General features: G+C 58.8%; 3 protein-coding genes across 4 annotated transcripts; 1 reads left to right on the forward strand and 2 right to left on the reverse strand.

Annotated features, from left to right (window-relative positions):
* Nucleotides 1-2825: 2825 nt before the first annotated feature.
* On the reverse strand, nt 2826-7702 carry AMH (anti-Mullerian hormone). The gene is made up of 5 exons (XM_033081898.2): nt 6239-7702; nt 5033-5205; nt 4316-4436; nt 3974-4175; nt 2826-3819 (listed from the first exon to the last, which is right to left on the reverse strand). The coding sequence occupies exons 1-5, from the start codon at nt 6780-6782 to the stop codon at nt 2904-2906; spliced, it is 1956 nt and encodes a 651-aa protein (XP_032937789.1). The 5' UTR covers nt 6783-7702; the 3' UTR covers nt 2826-2903.
* A 1007-nt stretch (nt 7703-8709) lies between these two features.
* SF3A2 (splicing factor 3a subunit 2) lies at nt 8710-17854 on the reverse strand. Of its 2 annotated transcripts, XM_033082517.2 has the most exons (9): nt 17795-17854; nt 15974-16144; nt 15063-15134; nt 14745-14791; nt 13899-14008; nt 12924-12973; nt 12192-12332; nt 10221-10289; nt 8710-9184 (listed from the first exon to the last, which is right to left on the reverse strand). In XM_033082517.2, exons 2-9 carry the CDS (start codon nt 16097-16099, stop codon nt 8852-8854), a joined length of 948 nt encoding a protein of 315 aa, XP_032938408.1. In that variant the 5' UTR covers nt 16100-16144; nt 17795-17854; the 3' UTR covers nt 8710-8851. The 2 variants fall into 2 exon arrangements, with proteins under 2 accessions (XP_032938408.1, XP_032938409.1); XM_033082518.2 differs by lacking the exon at nt 17795-17854 and having other exon boundaries at nt 15974-16381.
* Nucleotides 17855-18028: 174 nt separating this feature from the next.
* Nucleotides 18029-22854, forward strand: PLEKHJ1 (pleckstrin homology domain containing J1). Its single transcript, XM_033082224.1, has 6 exons — nt 18029-18162; nt 19217-19284; nt 20243-20309; nt 21801-21891; nt 22062-22125; nt 22636-22854. The coding sequence occupies exons 1-6, from the start codon at nt 18048-18050 to the stop codon at nt 22699-22701; spliced, it is 471 nt and encodes a 156-aa protein (XP_032938115.1). The 5' UTR covers nt 18029-18047; the 3' UTR covers nt 22702-22854.
* The last annotated feature ends 1339 nt before the right edge of the window (nt 22855-24193 follow it).

Genomic DNA, 24193 nt, shown 5'->3' on the forward strand with positions numbered 1-24193 from the left:
GGCTCCTGTGCCCTCCTCTCTTCCAGCGCCGTGCTCCAAGGACGGGCTCACCCGCGGCCGGCAGGAGCCTCCGCCCCCTCCCATTGCCGGTGGGTCCCGCGCTCCGTCCCTCCCCAGCCCCCCGGATCCAGCCACATCCCAGGGTGGGGTGGCCATGAGAGCCCCTGTCCGGGATATCCCAAAACAGCCTCAGCTACAGCGGCCTGTCCCTCTCCCCTCGCAGAGGTGCTGAGCCCCAAGGTGGAGGAGATCCCAGAGGCGGTGACTGCCCAGCCTGCGCCGCCACCGGAGAGCAGCGTGATGGAGGATGACGGTGATGACGAAGATGGTGACGATGACTATGACAGCGAAGCTGACAGCAACCTGGTACGGGTCAGGGTGGCACCTGCCGGGGCAGGGAGCATTTTGTCCCCAGGGGGAGGGATGGAGAGGGGTCCCCTGGGCTGCATCATCAGTTCCTGGTCCCCTTTGTCCCCACAGGCAGAACCCTGGATCTTCAAGAAGTGGTTTGGCCGCACAACACCAGAGGACGAGGACAAGGATGGGGACAAGGATGAGGATGAGGACAAGGATGAAGACAAGGATGAGGACGAGGACAAGGATGAAGAACCTGAAGATGTCCCCGAGGTGCCAGTGGCTGTGATGGAGGGGAAGAAGAGCCAGGAGAAGCATGAGAAGAAGTTGGAGAAGGAGGAGAAGGAGGAGGAGGAAGAAAAGGAGGAGAAGGAGGAAGAAAAAGAGGAGAATGAGGAGGAGGAAGAGGAGGAGGAGGAGGATGAGGAAGAGGAGGAAGAAAAGGAGGAGAAGAAGAAGAAGAAGAAGGAGGAGAAGAAGGAGAAGGCCCGGGAAGGCCGCGCTGTCCATGCGGAGCGGAGCAGCCGGAGGGAGGCACGAACCAAGGACAGGACACCGGGGGACAAACCTGGCAGAGCCCCCAGGGCCTCCAGGGAACCGGAGCAGCAGCCCCAGAAGAAGCGGGACCGGGAGAGGAAGGAGAGGAAGGAGAGACGGCGGGAGCGGGAGGAGCCCCGGCGGGAGGGGTGGAAGGGCCGTCCCGGCAGGGCTGAGGGCGGCCGGGAGAGCCCGAGGCGGGACTGGAAGCAGCAGAAGGGCAGGAGGCCCTGGGAGCCCGCAGCGGGCAGGGACGGCCGGGCCAGGGAGGGCAAGAGGCGCGACTGAGGCCGGGCCGGGCACGGGGCTCGATGACGCTGGGTCCAGGGGGATCCAATCCCGCCTCTGCCCCCTGCCCCTGCCTGTCCTCCAGAGACACCCCCGGGCACGGGCAGCCCCCCGGGACCCCCGAGCAGCAGCAGAGCGGCCCAGGAGCCTGGCACGAGCCTCCCCGGGCACTTTGGGCCCCCCTGGATCAAAGGCGACCCAAAAGGACTCATGGAAGGAGCTTCTTTGGGCCTCGTTGCTTCTGCATCCCCACCCAAAATCCCTCTGCAGTTCATCTCCACTCGTGGTTCCCAGAGAACAGAGCTGTGGCCAGACTGTGCAGCTCTTGGGTTAATGTTTTATTGAAAGCAAATCAAGAGAGAATATTCTGGGTTACAGAACCAGGCTGCAGCCGTCCTCAGAGGGACATCAGGGACAGATCCCCCGACCTCCCCGAGCCCAGGGGTGGCTCAGAACGTGCTGGTGACAGAGCAGGGCTGGAGCCCTTCACCCAGGGATCCCTGCGGGCCCCGCCTTCTCCGAGTCGCTTTTAGGAAAGAAACACAAGAGCAATATCACACAGCCAGAGGCGTTCACAGCCCTGACCCATGGCAGGTTTCAGTATCTGCTAAATCAACAGTGGTTAAAATAAACTATTTTCATTTTTAATAAGGTATTCAACTGGATGTTTTTAAAAAATAGGGGGGCGGGGTAAGGAAAATGAGAAAAGCCCTTGTCCTGGGTTCTGTGTTTTGTCCCTGGTTATGTTTTTTCCCTGGTTACACGTTTTGTCCCTGGATATGTTTTGTCCCTGCTTACGTGTTTTGTCCCTGGATGTGTGTGTGTGTCTTCTGTGCCCCCCAAACCCGAGGGGCTCAGGGCTGATCCTGCAGGGCTGTGCCTCCCCACGGGGACACTGCAAAACCCAAGGAGGTGCAGCCAGGGCAAGCCGAGGAGCTGCTTGCCAAGGCTTTGGATCCCCGGCTGAGGGCTGGGCTCAGCTGGAAGATGATCTGGGGCCGAGGCCGGCGGGGACGCGCAGCAGGTGCTCTGGCAGCCGCTTGCTCCCGCTCCCATGAATGGTGTGAGAAGCCCGGGACCTGTAATGGGATCGCTCCCTCCCTCCTCCCCCGGCCCCGGCAGCGGGGTCAGCTCGGGGTGACGCAGATGTGACCTGGCCGGGAGCCCCAAGCCACAGCCAGCAGCTCCTCACGGCCCCGGCTCACACAGAGACGTGGCCCCAGGGCAAGGCAGGTCTCTGCCAGGGGATTTGGGCTCTCGCTCTGCTGTCACAAGTGGAGCCTGTGGCCAGGGGGGGCCCGTGATGGGCCGTGGGATGGGGAATGGCCAGAGGATGCTGCAAGGCTTGGAGGAAGCAGCACCTGCCCTTCCCAGCCACTACAGGAGCAGAGTAAGGGATAAATAACAATGGTCCTGCCTGGATCTGCCAAGCTTTGCCCTCCCGCCGTGCCCGTACCCAGCCTAACCCGCCCCGCGGATCAGAACCCGCGGGCACCTCGGGCATCCTCAGCAGCGGGAGCGGGGACAGCCCAGGGAACACGGAGCAGCCCCAGGGACAGGCATGGATGAACCCAGAAGCAGAGCCAAAGCACACACGGGGGAAAGGACACACGGGGGAAAGGACACACGGGAGCTCCCGTCTCGGAGAGAAGCACCAGATCCCGAGCCGGGAGGGCAAACCGGGACAGGGCCGGGGTGGGGCGGGCGGGGAGGCCGCGGGAGCCTCACCGGCAGCCGCACTCCTCTGCCACCATGTTGGGGAACTTGCGGATCTCCAGCCCGTCCGAGGAGAGGCTGATGATGAGCTGGTCCGAGTAGCGCACGGGCACGCAGCACGGAGCCCTGCGCAGCGGCGAGCCCCGCTCCTGCACGTCCAGCAGCAGCACCGTGTGCGAGAAGTAGCTGGAGATGCGCGAGGACAGCGGCAGCCGGCAGGGCCCCTCGCAGTTGTTGGCCACGTAGGCGGTGGGCATGACGATGAAGTGGCGGTCGCGCAGGTCGATGGTGAGCTCCTGCAGCCGGCAGTGCGCCTGGTGCCGAGCGCTGCGGTTCTGCCGCTGCACCTTTCTGTGCTCCTGCCAGCGCGCCCGCACCGACTGCAGCGCCTTCAGCAGCAGCAGCGTGCGCAGCTTCCGCGGGCCCGGGTCCCCCTCGGCCGCCTCGGCCTGGCCCGGCTCGCCTGGGTAATAGCAGAAGGTCAGGAGGTGCTGGAAAAGCGCCGCGTTGGCTTGGAAAGCCGGGATGTCCCTGAGCTCCTGGATGAGCACCTGCAGTTTGCCCATCAGCAGCTGCAGCACGGTGCCCTCCGGCTGCCAGTCCCCCAGGTGCTGCTCCAGCACGGCCCCGCTGTCCTGGGGCAGCAGCAGCACCGAGGGCTCCTCCGACTGCACCAGGCGCTCCAGCGCCGCCTCCTCCGACAGGTTGAGCAGCTGGTGAGGGAGGGTCTCCATCACCTCGAAGTCCAGCCAGTGGTGGGCACTGGGCTGGGGGGGCGGCTCACTGGAGGAGTTCAGGAGCTGCCGGATGAACTGGGTCAGGACTGCCAGGAACTGGGCGCTGCCCCCGGGCGCTGGGGATGAAGTGTTGGCTTGGCTCGGGGCAGTGGGGAGCGGCAGCTCCTCGGTCCCGGCCTGGGCTGGGCTGCAAGGAGAGCACAGGGAGAGTCACGGGTACCCCGTGTACCCTGGGGGTCCCACCAGGCCCTACAGCCCCCCATGGTCCCACAGCAGGGATTGCCCCTGTCCCACTCCCTCTCCCAGCCCTGCCTCCCGTGCCTGCAGCCACGGCCACGGACCTGAGCTGTGGGTACGGAGCCGTGTCCAGCACCCCCTCAGCAGAGAGGTAGGAGGACGGGGCCAAGGCCTCCTCTTCCTCCTCTTCCTCCTCCTGCTGCCGTGACTTGGCCAGCAGCAGCAGCACCGGGGTCATGCGGGTGAAACATTTGTCATCGGAGCCGAACAGGAGCTGCTGCACCTCCGTGCGGGGCAGGGGAGCACCTGCAGCGGCGACGAGAGGTGAGGGCGCTGCTCTGGGGTCTCCTGCATGTCCCCACCGCCTCTCGTGGGCCTGAGAGGACCCCCAACGAGGACACGAGGGCAGGGATGCTGCTGTCCCCAGGGTGTGTCCCCGTCCGTACCTCCCGCGCCGCCGTGGATGGCCAGGGACGCCGAGAAGCGGAGCCGCTCCGCGCTGCGGGTCACCGAGGCTGCGGCGGCTGCCAGCGCCAGGTACTGCGTGTCCCTGGAGAGGCAGAGCCTCTGCACCGAGGCACAAGACACAGAAGCCCCGAGGGCGTGGGTGAGACGTCACGGGGGACACACTCCTGTGAGCCCCGCTGTGGTCCCTGCGGGCTCCGGCTCACCCAGCCCGCGGTGGCCCGGGGGGTGGGGATCACTGCGAGCTTCGCCCCCAGCCCCAGCCCTGCTCCGGGGACCGCGGGGTGCAGAGAATGCAGTGAACCCCCGAGAGGGCAAACGAGGGGTACCCAGAGCGGGCTGTACCCTCTGGGACCTCGGGCAGCCGCTCTGGCCCTGCGGGAGCTGGGACGGGACAAGAGCTCCATCTTCAGGCACGGCGGGAGCGGCAGACGGGGCGGACAGGCTGGGAGGGGACGGCAAAGGGACCGGGAGGGGTGACAAAGGAGCTGGGAGGGGATTGTGAATGAACTGGGAAGGGATTGTGAATGGACTGGGAGGGGATTGTGAATGGACTGGAGGAACGATGAATGAATTGGGAGGGGAGAGCGAAGGGAGCAGCAGGGGTTGTTGGGCGGACCGGGAGGGATGACAAAGGCACTGGGAGCAGAGCCGGGACATCCCTCCCGTCCCCTGCCCCCACCCAGCCCCGCACCCACCTGGTCCCGTGCCAGCCCCGCTCCGGTGAGCAGCAGCTCCTGCGGGGGCCCGGAGCCCTCCCGGCGGCCCAGGTAGAAGAGCATCACGGCCGCCTGCAGCTCTCCCAGAGCCCGTCCCACCTCCGCCTGGAAAAGCAGCTGGAACCGCAGCTTCACCTGCGCTTCCCACTGCACTGGAACCGGGGAGACACGGCCGTGAATCCCCTCCGGGGGTGAGGAGGGGGCTTCGGGCCGAGTACTGTCCCCATGCAGAGAGCAGGGACCGGGGACAGGAGCCGAGGGGGTGAAGGGACACAGCAAATCCCGTCCCCAGCCCCAGCGAGATGGAGAGCAGGACACACCCTGTCCCCGGCGAGCAGGGAGCTGCCTCCCCCCAGATCCCATGGAAATCTGCTCTCCAGGGCTCGGGGACGTTGTGGCCTCTGCTGGGGAAAGAAGAGCCACTTCCACTTCCCCACTGCCCGGCCCTGGGGAGTTCAGCTGAAAATCCAAATCCCAGGAGAGAAGGAAGATTTCAGGGACAAAAGTCACAACCATCATCCTCTTGTTATGGAGGAAATCGGAGGGTGTTACTGCCGAGAAGCACCGGCACCACCCCCGGGATGGGACGGGATTGTGTGTTCAGGGTTCTGTGCTCATAAGGCTGCAGGACAGGCCAGGACCCCTCCACAGCCCCAAGAGTGGGAGATCAGCACGTGCCGGGCTCAGGGCACAGCGGGACCAGCTGGCTCCAAGCCCCTCCCTCCTCCCCAGAGCTGGGATGGGACCCAAACCCATCTGTTAGGGCAGAGAGTGAGAAACGCTCAGGAGAGTGGAGCAGAAGTCACCAAGAATCACAGAATGTCCTAAGCTGGAAGGGACTGTCAAGAATCATCAGTCCCACCCCTGGCCCTGCACAGACACCCCAACAATCCCACCCTGAGCATCCCTGAGAGCGGTGTCCAAACGCTGCTGGAATGTGGCACCTGGGTGTTGCTCAGAGGCAGGGACAGATGGCAGAGCCAACCTCACTGCCAAACCTCCTTAAAAAGGTGCCCAGAAACACCTCACTCCATCACTTTGCTGCTTTTAAAGGGAACCCACCCTCCAAATTTAATTCTGTGTTTAAATCCCTGGCTTAGGGCCAGCAAACAGCATCACCACCCTGAGCCCTGCATCCTTCCCCTCCCTGCTCCACCTCGGAGCCTGCAGGGCTCTGCCACCAACCTTCCTCCAGGTGCAGGACAAGGAATCTCTCCAGGCCGGGCTCCAGCACGTGCTCGTGGATGCTCTGCAGGGGATGGGGAGCAGCCCCCGCCTCCCCGGCCCGGCACAGCCCGAAGGTCCCCGCCAAGTTCCCGTCCCAGCTCCGGCGCCGCCTCAGCAGTTTGATGAAGCTGCTCTCGTAGTGGCTGAGCACACCCACCACCTCCAGGTGCCTCGGGGTGGCCCCGTCCTGCTCCATCCTCACCCTGCACACGGGCCCTTCCAGGCCCCCGAGGGGCCAGGGCTGCGGGCTGGACCAGCCCAGGGCCCCCTCCTCAGCCCCTCCCTGCGGGCACCTGGCTCCTGGCTCAGCCTTGGAGAGGAGGTGAGTGGCAGCAGCTCTCCTGGACCTGGGTGTCTCCTGCAAACTTCCATTTCCCACCTTCCTCCCTTCTGCCTCCAGCCGCAGCTCTCCCAGCAGGGAATCCCTTCCCTGTTTCCTAGGCAGAGCTGCAGAGGGGAGCAGCAGCAGCAGGCACAGCAGGAGCTCCCTGAGAGCGCTCATGGTCCCACCTGAGCCGGTCCCTGGAGCAGCTCACGCATCCCAAGCCCTCGGCAGGAAGAGGGAGGGCGGCGTCTCCCTTTTAACCACGGGTGGCCTTGAGTGGCCGAGGCACAACAACCTCCCCTGAGCCGCCCCGGGGCTGTCGCGCTGCAGAGGAGCGAGGGAGGTGGCAAAGAAACTTTGTTTTGTTCTATTTTTGGGTCTGCAGCTCGTTTTGGAAACGTTCAAAAATCGAAGCTGTTGCACTCGCTCGTAGGGATGCACGGCCTTGACTCTGGATGTTTTCTAAAGGAGGATGAGTGTCTGGAATGGGATCCTCATGGGGACTGGCACGTCCAACCCCATCAGCACTGAAACACCGGGAGGGGAGAGCGAGCCAGAGCAGGAGGAGGGGGACAGGGGCAGATCATGGGCAGAAATCAGTCAATGTATGGAAAGCATTCTCTCTTCTGGCTGGAAAACCTTTTCCTCACACCCTGCAGCTCAACAGGCTGCCCTGGAAAAGGGCTTCATGCTGGGAATGAGAACCAGCAGCAGCCTGAGGGCTTTGAATACTCAGTACCTCCCTTAGAAACTCTCACACACGAGGACTTTTCCCTCCATGAGATGCCTGGACTCACTGGAACAGCTGCAATTGCCACCTGCCTAAACCATCCTGGAAACCTGCCCCCCACACCCAAGGGATCTCCTGATTTTGGCAAGGGGAAATGTCCCAATGGAAAAGCTCCCTGGAAAGTCAGACCCTTCTCTTCCCAAGCATTTGCAGTCTGGAGCTCAGGGACAGACAGAGAACCCAGCCTGGAGCAGGACATGGACACCACAGGGAGGGCTGGGGGAGTCTGAGGTCACTTCCCCAGGAGCTGACAAAGGCCATGGAGCTGCTGCCAGGGCTGGAGCCCTCTGTCCAGGAGAGCTGGGGGTGCTCACCTGGAGAAGAGAAGGCTCCAGGGAGAGCTGAGAGCCCCTTGCAGGGCCTGAAGGGGCTCCAGGAGAGCTGGAGAGGGACTGGGGACAAGGGATGGAGGGACAGGACACAGGGAATGGCTTCCACTGCCAGAGGGCAGGGCTGGATGGGATATTGGGCAGGAATTGTTCCCTGGGAGGGTGGGCAGGCCCTGGCACAGGGTGCCCAGAGCAGCTGTGGCTGCCCCTGGATCCCTGGCAGTGTCCAAGGCCAGGCTGGATGGGGCTTGGAGCAGCCTGGGACAGTGGAAGGTGTCCCTGCCATGCCAGGGTGGCACTGGATGGGATTTAATGTCCCTCCCAACCAAACCAGTCTGGGATTCTGTGACTGACTGGAACCATCTCAGCCCAGCAGCTTTTGTTTGCCCATCAAAGGGGTGCAGCTGCAGGGCTCCCATGACTCCAACCAGAACTGCTCAGGAACCCCAGCCCTGGCCATGCCCTCACTCTCTGAGCCCTCCAGGGTCCCCTACTGACCCCCCAAGTCAGGGACAGGAACCTGGGAAAGGCCAGAGAAATGGCAGAAGTGCTGCTTTGTTATGGGTACCAAGTGATGGTTGGAAGGAAACATTCAGGATTAATAAACCCACAGAGAACTAAAACCTTGCCTGAACAGAGCTGTCAGTGGGACACACAATAAAATCATGTGACAGCAGGTACTGACACTTAATGAATTATAATAATAAACTAAGATTTAATAGAGCCTTTCCATGTTCCCCTCATGAATGAGCAGAGATGAAGGGCTTTGTTTGAATCAAAACTGATTAATGGGAGGTCACTAATAGGGGTAATTAATGGGTGTGTCCCAGCCTGAGTGGGATACCCAGGCAGGAGAGGGCTGCCTTGAGATTCCCAATCCTTTGCCTCCTCTTTGGAGAATTTCCAAAATACAACCAGCCTGGGAATACCTCCTGTACCTAAGGGGTGAGGAAAGGGAACCCACAGCAGCACAGGAAACCAGAGGGAAAGGAAAATCAAAAACCTTTTAATGAACCTACAGGATTCAGCCAGGTTTCCAGACATACAAAAAGGAACTGTTCCCTGAATCAGGGGTGAGCTGCAGTTAAAAAGACACAAATCCCACGGGATGGAGTCCAGGAGGGGCTTCAGTTGGAGGGAGGGGGAGGGGGGATGGTGCCCGGCCCCTCCGTGGGGAGCGGCGGCCGCATCATGGGGGGCAGGGGAGCAGGGGGGGGCACCCCGGGGGCTGGGGGCAGCTGGGGGGGCACGGGTGGGGGTGGCACTGGCCCAGAGGGGGGCATGGGGGGCAGGGCCATGCCCCCAGGGGGAGGGGGAGGCATGGAGTCGGGCAGGGGGGGCCGTGGGGGCAGCCCGTTCATCAGGGGAGGGGGCGGCGGCCGCTTGACGGTCGGGGGCCCTGGGGGGAGGTTTGGGGGGGCTGGGGGCTTCTCCATCTTGAAGTGGAACTGAAGGAAGAACTGGGAATGGGAGGAAAGCAGAGAAAAAGGAACAATTAATTAGAGATTCACAGAATCCTGGAATATCCTGAGCTGGATCTCACAGGGATCATCAGTGCAGCCCCTGTTCTTGCACAGACCCCCCAACAATCCCACCCTGAGAGCTCCAAACTCTCCTGGAGCTCTGGCAGCCTTGGGACCATTCCCTGGGGAGCCTGGGCAGTGCCCAGCACCCTGGTGACAGCTCCTGTTACCCTCAGATGTCCCAGCCCTGGCAGCAGCTGTGAGTGGTGCCAGTGCTGCCCCAGATTTTAACTGCTCTGGACTCTGAGCACTGAGGTTCCTGTGAGGGGTGGGACCCCCCCAGGCACTGTCCCCTGCTCTCACAGGACACAGGGGAGCACCCCAGGCTCCCTCAGCCAGGTGTGTGCAGGCAGCACAAGGCACAGAGCCATGGAGAGGACACAGTGCTGCACATTTATCATGGAACCACCAGGGTGGGGAAAGCCAAACCTAACTCTACCCCTAAAATCATCAAGTGCAGCCATCAGCCCAGCACCACCACCACATTCACCACTAAATCATGTCCACAAATATCACATCCACGTTTTTGAACACTTCCAGGGGTGGTGACTTCACCACTGCCCTGGGCAGTCTGTTCCAATGCCTGAAAATGCTTTCAGTGAAGGAATTTTCCCAATCTCCAACCTAAACCTCCCCTGGCACAGCTTGAGGCATTTCCCTCTGGTCTTTTCTCCTGTTCCCTGGAGCAGAGCCTCACCCTCACCTGGCTGCTCCCTCCTGTCAGGGAGTTGTAAGAGCAAGAAGGGTCCCCCTGAGCCTCCTTTTCTCTGGATATTTATGCCCCATCCTGCTGCTGCCAGAAATTCAATCCTCTCCAAGATCTCACACAGGAGGATCTCTGTCAGGAACTCTCACTGCACAGGTGCATTGAGGGAATGGAGATTTGAACATCAGAGGCAGCAGGACAGAACTGATGTCACTGTCTCAAGTTGCTCTCTCCCCTTAAGGACAAAGATTACAAAACCTCAGTTACCTGTTTGGTTTCTCTGTTCCAGTGAGTCCAAAACTTTCCTTCTGCTTTATCAATTTCTCTGCTTGGCACCTGCACCAAAAGAGAACACAGAGCTATTCTTAGCAGTACCAGATTAGCTCAAAGGCCCTTTTTAGCCCCAGAGCCTGTGAGATAAGCACAGTTATTCCAGGCCTTGCAGGGCTGTTATTAGACAGAGGTGGGGGCAGGAAAGAATTAAGTTACTTCCCTATCGGTCAAGGACAACCAGCAAAAATCCCTCCCTGAACATCTGCACAGAGGCTGAGGAGTGAAGCCCAGGAGGCTCCTGTCTGTGCCAGACACTGGGAATTCACAGCTCCCCAGAGTTCAGCACAGTCTGCTTTTCATGCCAGAGTCTTCCACCAAACCTCAGTGGGCTTTAATGAATTCCAGCCACATCTTCCTGACCCCCCTTCCCACTCCATCAACCCCTGAGGGTCAGCACAGACATCAGAGGTTCAGTAGGAATTAATCACAGAATGTCCTGAGCTGGGAGGGACCCTCAGGGATCATCAGAGCAGCCCCTGGCCCTGCCCAGACCCCCCAACAATCCCACCCTGAGCATCCCTGAGAGCGGTGTCCAAACGCTCCTGGAGCTCTGGCAGCCTTGGGGCCGGGACCATTCCCTGGGGAGCCTGGGCAGTGCCAGCACCCTCGGGGGGAAGAACCTTTCCCTGAGCTCCATGCCAAGCCCTGACACAGCTCCAGCCCTTCCTGGGCTCCTGTCCCTGTCCCAGAGCAGAGCTCAGCCCCCGAGGAGTCTCCCCTCAGTCTCCTCTGCTCCAGCTGAACGAGCCAAGTGCCCTCAGCTGCTCCCCAGACCTTCCCCAGCTCCGTGTCCCTCCTTTGGACACTCTCTAATGGATCAATATCCTTCTCACATCATGGATGGTGAGGCCACCCCAGTGAGAGGAATGATGAATTTGGCTTTACAAGCAAGCTGTGGGTCTGCTGGTAGATCAAACCAGCACTGAGAGATAAAAGAAACAATGGGATGGATTCCACTGATTGGTGAATGGAAAAAGGTATTTGCCTTTACAAACAAACTGTAGGCTTGCTGATAAATGAAACTAGGTATTGGAAGATGAAAGAAGCAATGGGGAAAACCATCAATTCTATAAGAATTAAAAATTAAAATTGAGGGTTATATATTAAAGGGGAATCTTAGGTATCAGGTGCTCTGCGAAGTCTGTGCCTCTCAAGTATCTCAGCAATGGGGAAAGAGGGAAATGCAGCCAGGAAATTGGGATAAAAAGGAGGCTGCATCCTCCAAAAATTTGAGAGACTCCAGGGGAATGCCCCATGGCCTCTCCCTTTATCTAAATAAAGTTACAGGACTCCTCTGTTTTCTTTTTGGACATAAACCTCTGGTGTTTGTGGATTAATTCTCCTGACACCAGAGCAGAGCAGGACAATCCCCTCCCTTGACCTGGCAAAGGCAGGCAGGGAACTCTCCCAGCTCTGCCAGGTTCCCTATGGCAGGTGTGGCAGATCTCCTGTGGCAGCTCTGCCAGGTTCTCTGTGGCAGGTGTCCCCCAGGTTCTCTGTGGCAGGTGTCCCCCAGGTGCCCTGTGGCAGTGTCCCCCAGGTGCCCTGTGGCAGTGTCCCCCAGGTCTCCTGTGGCAGTGTCACCCATTTGCCCTGTGGCAGTGTCCCCCAGGTCCCCTGTGGCAGTGTCCCCCAGGTGCCCTGTGGCAGTGTCCCCCAGGTCCCCTGTGGCAGTGTCCCCCAGGTGCCCTGTGGCAGTGTCCCCCAGGTCTCCTGTGGCAGTGTCACCCATTTGCCCTGTGGCAGTGTCCCCCAGGTGCCCTGTGGCAGTGTCCCCCAGGTCCCCTGTGGCAGTGTCCCCCAGGTGCCCTGTGGCAGGTCTCTCAGGTCCCCTGTGGCAGTGTCCCCCAGGTCCCCTGTGGCAGTGTTCCCCAGGTCCCCTGTGGCAGTGTCCCCATGTCTCACCTTGAAGGCGATGGTCTCGTAGGGCTCTGCTGCCATCAGCAGGTACTGCCAGCGCCGGTCCGGGGGCTCGATGCGCTGCTCGTAGGCCGACATGAAGCGGTGCCGGGGCATGATGCTCTCAGCTATCTCAGGGTAATCGATCTGGGGGGGCAGAGCAGCCTTAACAACCCCCTCTGCACCCCCAGCTCTGCTCCAAACACCTTCCCCAGCGTGGAGCACACCCAGAGCAATCCCCAGTACAAAGGAAACAAAGAGCAGAGGAAAGAGCTGAGAATCCCGGGATGGTCCGGGCTGGGAGGGACCTTGAATACTGAAATTTCAGCCCCAAACTGAAATAGGTGAAATTTGGGAGAGATGTTGGGAAGAAGCTGTTCCCCATGAGGGTGGGGAGGGCCTGGCACAGGCTGTCCAGAGCAGCTGTGGCTGCTCCATCCCTGGAAGTGTCCAAGGCCTGGTCTCATGGAAGGTGTCCCTGCCCACCACAGGGGTTGGAAACAGAGAATTTTTAATGTCCCATCCAGCCCAAACTATTCTGTGATTCTGGGATCATCTCATTCCACCTCACACTACACATTCCTCTCCCACCAAACAGCCTGACAAGCTGAGTTCAGAGATTTGCTCAACACAATCAGCTGCAGAAACCAGGAAGATAAGGCCTCACTCTTATTGATTTCATGGAGCAGCAGTTTTACCTGGAAACCCTGACAAGGAGAGTTTTAACCCTGCCCTTACCTGGAAGAGAAGACTCTGCTGGCCTGTTTCTGGGTCCCTCTGTTTGGTCACTGTGAGGAAAAAAAAAAGCAAGCTGAGAACATCCCCCAGCAGGGTGAGAGCAGCATTCATCTGCTATGGGAACACACAAAGTTTCCAACAATTAAATATTACAAGATTTTTCACCTTAAATATTACCAGATTTTTCACCTGTTTATCAAACAAAATGTCACATTATCTTTAACTAAAGCTACTTCTGGGAGGGTGGGCAGGCCCTGGCACAGCTGTGGCTGCCCCTGGATCCCTGGCAGTGTCCAAGGCCAGGCTGGACATTGGGGTTTGGAGCAGCCTGGGACAGTGAAGGTGTCCCTGCCATGGCAGGGGTGACACTGGATGGGGTTTAATGTCCCTTCCAACCCAAACCATGCTGGGATTGTGTCACTGTAAAGCATTGGAAGGGGCTGTCCAGGAACCAGCATCCCTGTAAGGGTTAAAATGTCAGTGGATGTGGCTCCTGGGGACATGTTTTAGTTGTGGCCATGGCAGTGCTAAGTTTACTCTTGAACTCAATGATGTTAAATGTATTTTCCAACCTAAATTATTCCATCATTCTCTTCTACTGAAGTTCAGCTGCTGTGGGGCAAAGCACTGGCAAGATTAAAAAGCCAAATTTTGTACTGAAGGCCAAAATGATGGGATTTCATAAATAACCCCATGAGTTCTGCACAGAGTGAGTGATTTACAGCATTAATGAAAGCTGCAGCAGCACAAGAGCAGAGAGATGAAATGCCATCATCTCCCTGGCAGCCTGAGACACACCCATCTATTATTAAAGTGGAGCCTGTCAGCAATAAAGAGATGTTCCATGGCAATTTGAACAATAAAAGGACTCCAGGAGAGAGCCCATATCTTATTCATGGGCAGAGCTGCTAAAAAGACTGATGAATAATTCACACCCCACTGCAGGCACTGCCCACCAGGGACCTCCTGACTCACCTTTGTAGCCTGGGCGCCCAATTTTCACAAATTTCTTCACTTCCACTTTGACTTTCTCTGGGGCAGGCTGGGCAGGGGCTTCCTTGGCTTCCTTGGCAGCTCGTCGGGCCCTGGGATTAATTCAGAATTTCACAGTTACCCGCCCTTGTTTCTAAAGGATACCCAGGAGCAGTTTGAATCCCTCAGCACAGCACTTCACAGGAATCATGCCAGGAAAACCTATTTCCCTTCCCCAGCTGTATCCATCCCTCCTCTAGCTAAAGGCTGTCACTCAACCATCTGATCCACCCAGGCTCCACAGATGGATTTGAGAAAACTTTAATTCTTGAAATCAAAATGCAGAAGAAGAAAAAAAAAAGCCAAACCCACAGATAAAGCAAACTGAAGTCCTTAAAATAAAATTTACAAACTTCTCCAAACCTGTATTGACAAATCCAGATCACAGAATCTTGAAATCTCCTGAGCTGGAAGAACCCATAGGGATCATCAAATCCAACCCCTGGCACTGCAGACCCCCCAACAATCCTACCCTGACATCCCTGGGAGCATTGTCCAAAGACTCCTGCAGCTCTGGCAGGCAGAATCCTTCTAACTAGACTCAGTTTGCTTTCAAACCTCTTTCTCCCTCCTCCTGTAGAAATTTCACCACAACTGGATTTGAACTTTAGCTTAAAATGGAGATTTTCAGCAGCATTTTTAAAGCAGATCCAGGCTGTGTCCTGGCTGCATGAGGAGCCTCAGCAAAAGAACAATCAAGCAGAGTGCAATGGAGTTAAAGACACCCAACATCATCAGATTAAAGTGCTTCAGTAATGGAGAATAAAGTTGTGGTAGAGGATGACTTACAAATTGGTCTGATGCTTTTTCCCCTGGGTATGTGCTAAGTAACTGCCCTGAAAGGAAAACCAAGGTAGAAGTTAAATGAAGCCATGATTGAAACATGAGATTGCATCACACCCTGACAGGGGTGTTTTATCCTCAGTAGAGGAATCTCATTCCAAAGTTCAGATTGCCCTCAGTGTGCTGCTGTCACTGTCAGGTCTGACCACCCCTCGTGTCACTCACTGCCCAGTGCACAGCTCAGCACTCACTGCCCAGCTGCTGAAGCTACTGCTGTTCCCAAACTGCTGCTGCTGGGACCAGGACAGGCAGGGGTCCCCTCACCTCATTGTTGTGGAGCGTCAGGCAAAGCTTGCACTCGTAGGAACCCAGATGGTTTTTCATAAAATAGGGGTCCTGGGGAAACAATGACAAGTTATGAGCAAAGATTCATTGGCAAAGCAAGAGAATAACCAAAATACTGCAGAGTTCTGCACTGGAGGAAGTGCTGGGCACTGCCCAGGCTCCCCAGGGAATGGTCCCAGGGCTGCCAGAGCTCCAGGAGTGTTTGGACACCGCTCTCAGGGGTGCTCAGGGTGGGATTGTTGGGGTGCCTGAGCACGTATGATGATCCCTGAGGGTCCCTCCCAGCTCAGGATATCCTAGGATCCTGTAGCTGAGTTCAGATTTTAAATTAGCAGCACAAGAGAACTTTAGGAGGAGGAAACAAGAGAGAACCAACAGCAACTGTGTGCATTGGTGACAGAATTCCCAAGTGCAGCAGGAATCAGCACAACCCAAACCAGCCCTGAGGAGACTGGAAATGGGTGGATACACAAGAGCTGGTACCTCCCTGTGACTGTGTCCCAAGTATTCCTTATTCCCAACAACAGAAGTATTTAAACCCAATCCACACCTCAGCCTGGAGATGAGAAAGCTCTGGGGTGACTGTGGAGCCTAAAGGGCTGGAGTGGGACAGGACAGGACAAGGGGGAATGGCTTCAAATAGACCAAGTTTAGATGGGATATTGGGAAGAAATTCTTGGCTGTGAGGGTGGTGAGGCCCTGGAATGGATTTCCCAGGGCAGCTGTGGCTGCCCCTGGATCCCTGGAAGTGTCCAAGGCCAGGCTGGACAGGGCAGCCTGGGACAGTGGGAGGTGTCCCTGGATGAACTTTAACATTCCTTCCAACCCAAACCGTCCTGGGAGCCCATGACTGTGCTCTCCCCTCCGTGGGAGGCCCATGCTGTCCCCACCTTGTTGATGTCGATGGTTTCCAGGGCCAGCTGCCGCAGCCGCTCCCGCCGGTCCCGGTTGCTCTCCGAGGCCGAGGCCACGCCCCCGCTGCCCGTTTTACCCCCGGGCCGGTGCTGGAAATCCATGGCGGGCACTTCTGGGCTTCAGCTGCTCCCGGAGAAACGGAGAGTCTGCAGAAAGGAGGGGCAGGAGTGTGAGTGATAACTGAGCCACAGAACTGGGGATGACACCCCAGACATGCCATGGGATGCAATCCCACATGGAGCACATCCTGTACCACCAACCCAGAAACAGGAGCACAAGGATCCAGAAAATCCCCCCTCAGAGCCCTTCCCATCTCCTCAGCCAATCCCAAGCCCCAGCAGAGGCTCCCTGAGACCCCCAACAGGAGCCTTCCCTCCTCCCCTGAGGCACCAGCAGCCCCAGGAGCTTCCCCCTCCACCACCCAGGTCTGGTGCTCCCCCACCACCCCAACACCCCCCAAAGGCTCAGAAGCCCCAGGGCCACCCCCAAGCATGGGAGGGTCAGAGCCCTCCAAGCCCCCCAGCAGGGTCAGGGGCACTAAGCAGTGTCCCCAAGCCCCAGGTGAGGTCCTGGAGTCCCCCCTGCCCTCAGCAAGGTCAGAGCTCTCCCCAGACCTCCCCACACGGAGCCCAAACACTGGAAAGGGCTTTGAGGAACCCGAAATCCTTCCCCACAGAGCACCCAGTTCTCCCAGTGCCTCTTCCCGAGTCTCTCCCCAGCTACATCCCCCAGTAACTCCAGTCCTGGTTCTCCAGTCCAGGCCCACAGGCTCCCACTCAGGTGCTCCTCCCAATGCTCCCAGTCCTTCCCTGGTCCTACCCCAGTCTCCCACTTGTGATTCTGCAGTTCCCCCAGCCCCACCACCCCAGGCTGCCCAGTTCTCCCAGTCCCTCCTCAGTCTGTCCTGACCCTACCCCCAGTTCCCCAGCCTGGATTCCCCAGTACCCAGAGCACCCAGTTCTCCCAATGCCTCTTTCCCAGTCCCTCACCTCTAACTCCAGTTCTGATTCTCCTGTCGAGGCCCCCCCAAATACCCTCAGTCCTGCTTCTCCTGACCTCCAGTTCTCCCAGTTCCACCCCAATTTACCCAGTACCCCCAGTCCTCCCACCCATGTCACCCAGTTCTCCCAGTCCCTCTCCAGAACCTCCAGTCCTGACTCTGCAGTCAGGAGGCCCCAGGTACCCCCGGTCCTGCCCTCCCAATGCTCCCAGTACCCCCAGTCCTGCTCTGGTCCTACCCCAGTCTCTCACTCATGAGTCTCCACTTCCCCCAGCCTCACCACCCCAGTTCTCCCAGCCCGTCCTTTTCCAGCACCCTCAGTTTTCCAGCCCAGATTCTCCACCATCCCCAATCCTCCTACCCAGTTCCCCCAGTGCCTCTCCCCCAGTACTTTCCAGTAACTGTCCCAGTTCTGCCCCCGGCTCTGCCCCGCTGATCCTCCCAGTAGCCCCAATCCCACCCCCAGCTTCCCACTCGTGATCCTCCAGTTCTCCCATCCCCACCAGCCCAGGTCACCCAGCACTCCCGGTCCATTTCCCAGCTCTCTCAGTCTCCCCTCACCCAGCACTCTCAGTCCCCCATTTCCCAGCTCTCCCAGTCTCCCCTTGCCCAGCACTCCCAGTTTTCCAGCTCCAGTTTCCCAGTCCCTCCTTACCAATCTCTCCCAGTCTCCCCTCACCCAGTTTCCCAGTCCCCCCCTATCCAGCCGTCCCACTTTTCCAGCTGCAGTTCCCCAGTTTCCCAGTCCCGTCCCGGTTCCCCCTCTCCCCTCAGGGCCCCCTCCCCCGGCCCGTACCTGCACACGGCCCCGCTGCGGCCCCGGCGCATGCGCGCTCCGCCAGCCCGAGCGCTCGGCGCTTCCGGTGCCGCGCTCGGCGCTTCCGGTGCCGCGCTCGGCGCTTCCGGTGCCGCGCTCGGCGCTTCCGGTGCCGCGCTCGGCGCTTCCGGTGCCGCGCTCGGCGCTTCCGGTGCCGCGCTCGGCGCTTCCGGTGCCGCGCTCGGCGCTTCCGGTGCCGCGCTCGGCGCTTCCGGCGGCCCCGGGCGGGGCCATGGGCCGGGGCGGGCCCGCCATGCGCTACAACGAGCGGGAGCTGCTGTCCCTGGCCCGCCAGCCCGCCGAGAAAGCGGCCGAGATCCGCATGAGCGTCCCCAAGAAGGGCAACGGTGAGGGGGAGTCCGCGGAGGGGCCTGAGTGTGGAATCAGGGCTGGGGTTACTGCAGAGGGACTGGGAGTACTGGGAATGCTGGGGAAGAGGGAGAGGAGGGACTGCGAGAGCTGGGTGAGGGATACTGATGGGACTGAGGACAATGGAGAATCACGAGTGAGAAACTGGGGGTAGAACCAGGTCAGGACTGGGCGAACTGGGGGTGTTGGGAGCGGCAGGTGGAGGGGGAGCAAGGTTGGAGGGAGGTGTGGGGTGGGGGGGGCAGGTAAAGGTGACCTGAGGGGCTCCGAGTGCAGAATCGGGACTGGGGATACTGGGCAGGGACTGGAGAGAGAGGCTGGGTGTCCTGGGTGGTGGGACTGGAGGAACTGGAGAATCACAAGTGGGAAACTGGGAGTAGGACCAGGACAGGACTGGGGGTACATGAGAGTTACAGAACTGGAGTTACTGGGGGACAAGGAGAGGGACTGGGGGAGCTGGGTGGGAGGGTTGAGAATCCAGGCTGGGAAACCTGGATGGTGGCTGGGCAGGGCTGGGAGTGCTGGGAGGCAGGACTGGGGACAGGCAGACTGGAAGGGCTGGGAATGGGGAGCACGAGTGGTGGGATCCAGTCTGGGCACGAAGGGAGGTTCTGGAGCTGGGCTGGGGCCAGGGAGAGCCAGGGAGAGCTCCCATTCCCAGGGGATCTGGGGAAGAAGCTCCTCTGAAATCTCCCCTTGCAAACCAGCTCTGGTGTGTTGTACTCACTTCCTTGTCCTCCTGAGGACCTGGTGAACTTTGTCCCTTGGTGACAGCTGTGCTGGCAGCTGCAGGCAGGGCTCCCGGATCTGCAGCTTTACCTGGAGTGCCTGAGGCACTGCTGGTGCTGCTGTGAGCTCTGACTGCACAGGAGCTGCTGGAGCAGCTGCTCAGGGGCTTTGTCACCCTGAGGCCACTCACACTGTTTGGGGGTGGGTGCAGGGGGTGCTTTGGTGGGGGCAGTGCCCTGGCAGGGTTCCCCCTGCTCCCTGTGCCCCTGCCTCAGCCCTGCCCTGCTCCCCCTGTCCCTGCAGTGCTCAAGAAGCGCCTGGTGAAGCTCGTGGTGAATTTTCTCTTCTACTTCCGCACCGATGAGGCCGAGGTAGGGTTGGGACTCGTGGGTGGGGTCTGGTCCCCTCCTTCTTTCTTTTTCTGTGCATTGATTGTGTGGGCTGGGAAAATGGTGCAGGGGCAGAGCTGGACCAGTGTCCACCTTTCCTCTTCCATCAGCTCAGCAAGGCTCCAGGAGAGCTGGAGAGGGACTGGGGACAAGGGCTGGAGGGACAGGACACAGGGAATGGCTTCCACTGCCAGAGGGCAGGGCTGGATGGGATATTGGGCAGGAATTGTTCCCTGGGAGGGTGGGCAGGCCCTGGCACAGGGTGCCCAGAGCAGCTGTGGCTGCCCCTGGATCCCTGGCAGTGTCCAAGGCCAGGCTGGATGGGGCTTGGAGCAACCTGGGACAGTGAAGGTGTCCCTGCCATGGCAGGGGTGGCACTGGATGGGCTTTGAGGTCTCTTCCAGCCCAAAGAGTTCTATGAAACACAAGGTAAATCAGGTTTTCAATCTCTTCCCTGCTGCCTGATTTGCTTCTGGCACATTGTGTCACTTGGGCAAGGATTTCTTGTAGCTGCTCTTGTTCATGGCCAGTGTCACCCACTGTCCCCATGTCCCTGAGTAGCACCAGGTGGTTTTTTGTTCATCCTAAGCTGCTCCAGCTCTCCTCACGCTGTTTAAGCTCCTGCAAGGCTCCAGGACAGCCCTTGCACAACTCAGTGTTGGTTACTCTGGGCTCATGGTAGATGTTTCATCTTTGATTTAAAAAGCAAAAGTTTTTCTTTGCTATCACAGAGTGGTAAAGGCCAGGCTGAATCTGAGCCAGCATTAACAAATGCAAAGTGCTGCAGGTGAGATGGGCGTGAAAATGTCAATTAAAGGAACACAAATTATGGTGCAATCAGACTGAATTTTTTCAAAGTAGCTTGTGAAACTTGTGTAAAAGGCTCCAGGGAGGTGCTGGGGGCACTGTGGGTTAAACCATCTTTCCATGTGTTTTCCAGCCCATTGGAGCTCTGCTGCTGGAGCACTGCAAGATCACCAAAGAGGAGGAGAACGTTTTCTCCATCAGTGAGTGCTGCCTGGGCACCCCTTTGCCTTCCCCTTGTGGCACATGGGAAATGTTTCACTGCTCAGTTCCTGCTTGTCCCTGTTCCTCTGGTGACAGTGGACTCAGCTCAGCCCTTCCCCTCCTTGGTGGGGTCAGGCCCTGCTCCCAGGGAACAGGACAAGAGGAAATGATCACAAGCTGTGCCCAGGACAGGTTTAGGTTGGATATGGGGGAATTTACTCACCAAAAAGGTTTGGAAGTACTGGCACAGGAAACATGGTGCTGCTGGCCTGATGGTTGGACCTGAGGGTCTTAAAGGTCTTTTCCAACTTTAACAATTGCTCAGCCTTTCCCCTCCCCAGGTGCCAGCTGGTGCTCACTGTGCCTGAGGGCAGCCCCAGGGGCTCTCAGGGATATCCCATGGCACAGCCTGTGGCATTTGCAGAGCAGCACTGACAGCAGCCAGACCCCACTGGGTGCCTGTGGAATCCCTGTGGGGGGAGCTTGGTTATTGACAGATCTGCTCTGTGCTGCTGCATTTTATCCACAAAAAAAAATCCTGGAGAGGCTCAGATAAAGCTGCTCCAGCCCTGTCCTCCCCTGTTTGTCCTTGTGGGGGCTGCAGCTGGGCTGGCTCCCCTGGGAGCAGCCTTTGATCCTCAGCTCTCCCTGTGCCAGAGGTATGTGGCCACAATAACAGGATGTTTCTCCAAGGCCATCCCCATATCTTTTGGCCTGGCTGCCAGGCACAGCTGTGGCTCTGCTCTGTCCTTCCAAAGGAGCCTCAGACAGCCTGAGCTCACTGAGCCTGGAGCACCATGTGCTGCATTTTGGGGATGCTGGGAGCTCTGGAGGATTCCTGAGCAGGTCAAAGCCAGCAGTGCCTGGTGTTGGGATGTGTCCACAGCACATCCCCAGCTGCTGCTGCAGCCTGACCCAGGTGTTGGGCAGCAGCAGCCCTGAGGGTCTGCTCAGCAGAGCTCTGGGGACAGGAGCTGCTGGCATGTCCTGGCTCTGTCCTACTCAAGAACTGGAGTGGCACTGGGACCTGCTCTCCATGGTGGGAGTATCATGTGAAAATCCCCAAAATCCTCCAGCAAAGGCAGCTCAGGGATTTCTCCCAGTGCAGTTTGACTCCTCAGTTGGCTGCTCCCTGCAGTTCCTCTCCCAGGGATGTTTCCCACTTGGATTTAAATCCATGGTGTCCTTGCAAGGGGCCTCAGGGAGTCAGTCCTGGATTTGACTGTGCTGCTCCAGTTCAGTTCACCCTCATTTTGGAAAGTTGCTCTTCCCAAGGCCTTTAACAGCTCTAAGCTGGGAAATGCTGTGGGCAGCTGCCCCAGGCACCCAGAGCCACCCAGGGAGGGGGAGAGGGGCTGGAGGTTGGGGTTACAGACTCATCTTCATTAACAGAGCTGCTAATTATGGCCTGGCAGAGTCTGGGGAGGGTAGCAGGGGAGCACCAGCAGCTCTGCCAGGACCTGCCTGGAGCCTTTTCCTTGTCCCTGCAGGCTTCATCGAGGAGCCAGAGAGGAAATACTGCTTTGAGTGTGCCACAGAGGAGCAGTGCCAGGAGTGGGTCGAGGCACTCAGGAGAGCCAGGTGGGCTGAGCCCTCAGAACAGGGCACTGCTGGGGACTCTGGGTTCAGGAACTGGGAGTGCAGTGCTTATCTCCTCCCAGACAAGCTTCCCTGCAGCTCTAAATAGCATCTGAAACTTTCCCACATCCTTCTCTGCTCAGCCCTCCCTGTACTCTGTTCTGGTTTTGCAGCTACGAGTTCCTGAGGAGGAGCCTGATCTTCTACAGGAATGAGATCCAGAAAATGACAGGGAAGGTGAGTGAGTCCCTGCAGGGCTTCTCAGGTGGTGGCTGATGTTTGGATGGCAGCAGGGGCTGGTGCTGCCAGTCCTGCCCAGGCTGTGTGTGGGGAGGAGATCCCAGATCCCACAGGGAGCCGTGGTCTCCACAGCCAGACCTGAGCACCTTCCCTGGGTGCTCACTCCCTCCCTGGGTGCTCACTCCCACCCTGGGTGCTCACTCCCCCCTGGTGCACACAGTGCAGTGCTGGAGTGGCCCAAGGTTTGGAGCTGGGCACTCCAGGGCTGGCCTGGCCTCTGGGGGCATCTCTGGAACAGTTCACAGCAGCCCTGGGCAGATCCGTGGGTGGAGATGCTGCTCAGTCCCTGCTGGGTGCTGGGAGCATCCCTGCTTCAGGGAGGGAGGTGGCTGTGGCTCCCCTGGACACTGGGTGTGTCCTGGACCCTGGACCTGCTGTGTCCTGTGTGTCCCAAGGGCTGCTGAGCTTTATCTGCATCTCACTGGTGCCTCCCTGTGCTCCCCACAGGACCCCCTGGAGCAGTATGGAATCTCTGAGGAAGCTCGTTTCCAGCTGGGAGCACACAGGCAGTAACCCCCTCACCTGGCTGGAGCTGGCTCCTGGCTCCACCCCAGCCCCCTGGGAAGGACAGCAGCTCCCCACAGTGACCATGTGACTTTTTTATTTATTACCCAGACTATTTTGTATTTTTTAAGAGAATTCATTGCACATTCCCAGCTCCCAGCTGGGGAGGCTGAGCTGCTCTGTGGATGCTGCAGTGGGAGCAGAGCCCCAGCCCTGGGGTGAGCAGAGGCAGGGACTGAGAGCTCCCAGCTCCTGCTCTCCTCCAGGCCATGCTGGGGACACCTGAGCCAGCTCCAGCCCTTCTGCTCTCCCCTGTCCTGAGGGGGCTGCTGGGCTTCCCTGGCTCAGGATCCTCCTGCAGTCCCAGGAGCCATCAGCTCATCCCTGGCTGTAAGAGGATGTTGTGACTGATTTCTGGGCTCCAGGGTTAACCCCCTCCTGCCCCTCCAGGGAGGAGTGGGAATTCCTCCAGCTCAGCCACAGCTCCAGCTGATGGAGAGGGAAATCTGCTCCCCTGTGCCAAGGCAGCAGCCCTGTGCATCCACAGCCTCTTGGGCTCTTCTTTTCCCTCCCTGGGCAGGTGCTGGAATTCCTGGGGGCTGGATAATCCCATCCAAAAGAACAAAGCTGCAGCACACGAGGGAACAAAGAGAGGGAGAGATCCCTGAGCAGTGCTGCCTGTCTGCAGAGCTCTGCAGTGCTCCAGCTTCCCAGGGAGGAGAGGCAGATGGAGGAGCTGGCAAAGGCAGGAGCTGCTCCCTTTGGCTGGAGGATGGAGCTGCAGGACTGCACCAGCTCAGCCAGGCATTAACCCTTCATTCCCTGAGCCACTGCTGCAGCTTTTCTCCCCTCTGTGTGTCCCCTTTGTCCAAAGGGACAGACCAAAAAAACTGTGCCAAGGTCACGGAGAGCCAGGGCTGTCTGTCCTGGAGCTCCTGCAGGGAACAGATAAGGATTAGGAACAACATCCCTGTAGGATCAGCCCTGGCTGCAGCTGCACCAAGGAAAACTGCCCAGAAATGAGGGATGGGGGACACTCCCCACACCCAGGGCTGCTGCAGACCCAGATTTGTGACTGCCAGAGCAGCTTCCCTGGAACCAGCCTGGAAAAGCCTCTGGGAAGGTCCCAGGTGTGGCTGTCAGGGGTTGCTGGCAGCAGGAACAGGGCTGGGACAGGGCAGGGCAGGGCCTGGGTTTTGGGAGCTCTGGGTGTTGTCCCCCTCCAGCTGCCCAGTCCAAGGGGGTGGAGCAGCCTCTGAGCTGGGATTGAAGGGAATTTGGGGTCTTTTCCTCCTTGGCTGGGAATTAATGCCCAAACCAGAACCACACTGCAGCCTTTGGTATCCTGGTGTTCCCTCTTTACCTCATGCAGCTGAGTAGCAGGAGTGACACCTGTCACTGATGTTTTTGTTTTAATCTCAAAAGCTGAGATTTTTCCTTTTCCCTTGAATCATTCCAGGTGCTTGCTTCAGAAATTACCAAAATCAGCTGAGGGCAGCTG

Source organism: Catharus ustulatus, chromosome 29, assembly GCF_009819885.2.
Source record: "Catharus ustulatus isolate bCatUst1 chromosome 29, bCatUst1.pri.v2, whole genome shotgun sequence".
Taxonomy (NCBI): Eukaryota; Metazoa; Chordata; class Aves; order Passeriformes; family Turdidae; genus Catharus; species Catharus ustulatus.

Coding starts and splice junctions, on each gene's coding strand:
- SF3A2 (XM_033082517.2), bottom strand. CDS start 16,099: ATGGATTTCCAGCACCGGCCCGGGGGTAAAACGGGCAGCGGGGGCGTG. Junction 14,009..14,744: donor AAAAAGCATCAGACCAATTT/GTAAGTCATCCT, acceptor AATTAATCCCAG/GGCCCGACGAGCTGCCAAGG. Junction 12,333..12,923: donor AGCAGAGTCTTCTCTTCCAG/GTAAGGGCAGGG, acceptor CTGCCCCCCCAG/ATCGATTACCCTGAGATAGC.
- PLEKHJ1 (XM_033082224.1), top strand. CDS start 18,048: ATGGGCCGGGGCGGGCCCGCCATGCGCTACAACGAGCGGGAGCTGCTG. Junction 19,285..20,242: donor TCCGCACCGATGAGGCCGAG/GTAGGGTTGGGA, acceptor TGTGTTTTCCAG/CCCATTGGAGCTCTGCTGCT. Junction 22,126..22,635: donor TCCAGAAAATGACAGGGAAG/GTGAGTGAGTCC, acceptor TGCTCCCCACAG/GACCCCCTGGAGCAGTATGG.
- AMH (XM_033081898.2), bottom strand. CDS start 6,782: ATGAGCGCTCTCAGGGAGCTCCTGCTGTGCCTGCTGCTGCTGCTCCCC. Junction 5,206..6,238: donor TGTCCTGCACCTGGAGGAAG/GTTGGTGGCAGA, acceptor CCCCGGTTCCAG/TGCAGTGGGAAGCGCAGGTG. Junction 4,176..4,315: donor CATCCACGGCGGCGCGGGAG/GTACGGACGGGG, acceptor TCGCCGCTGCAG/GTGCTCCCCTGCCCCGCACG.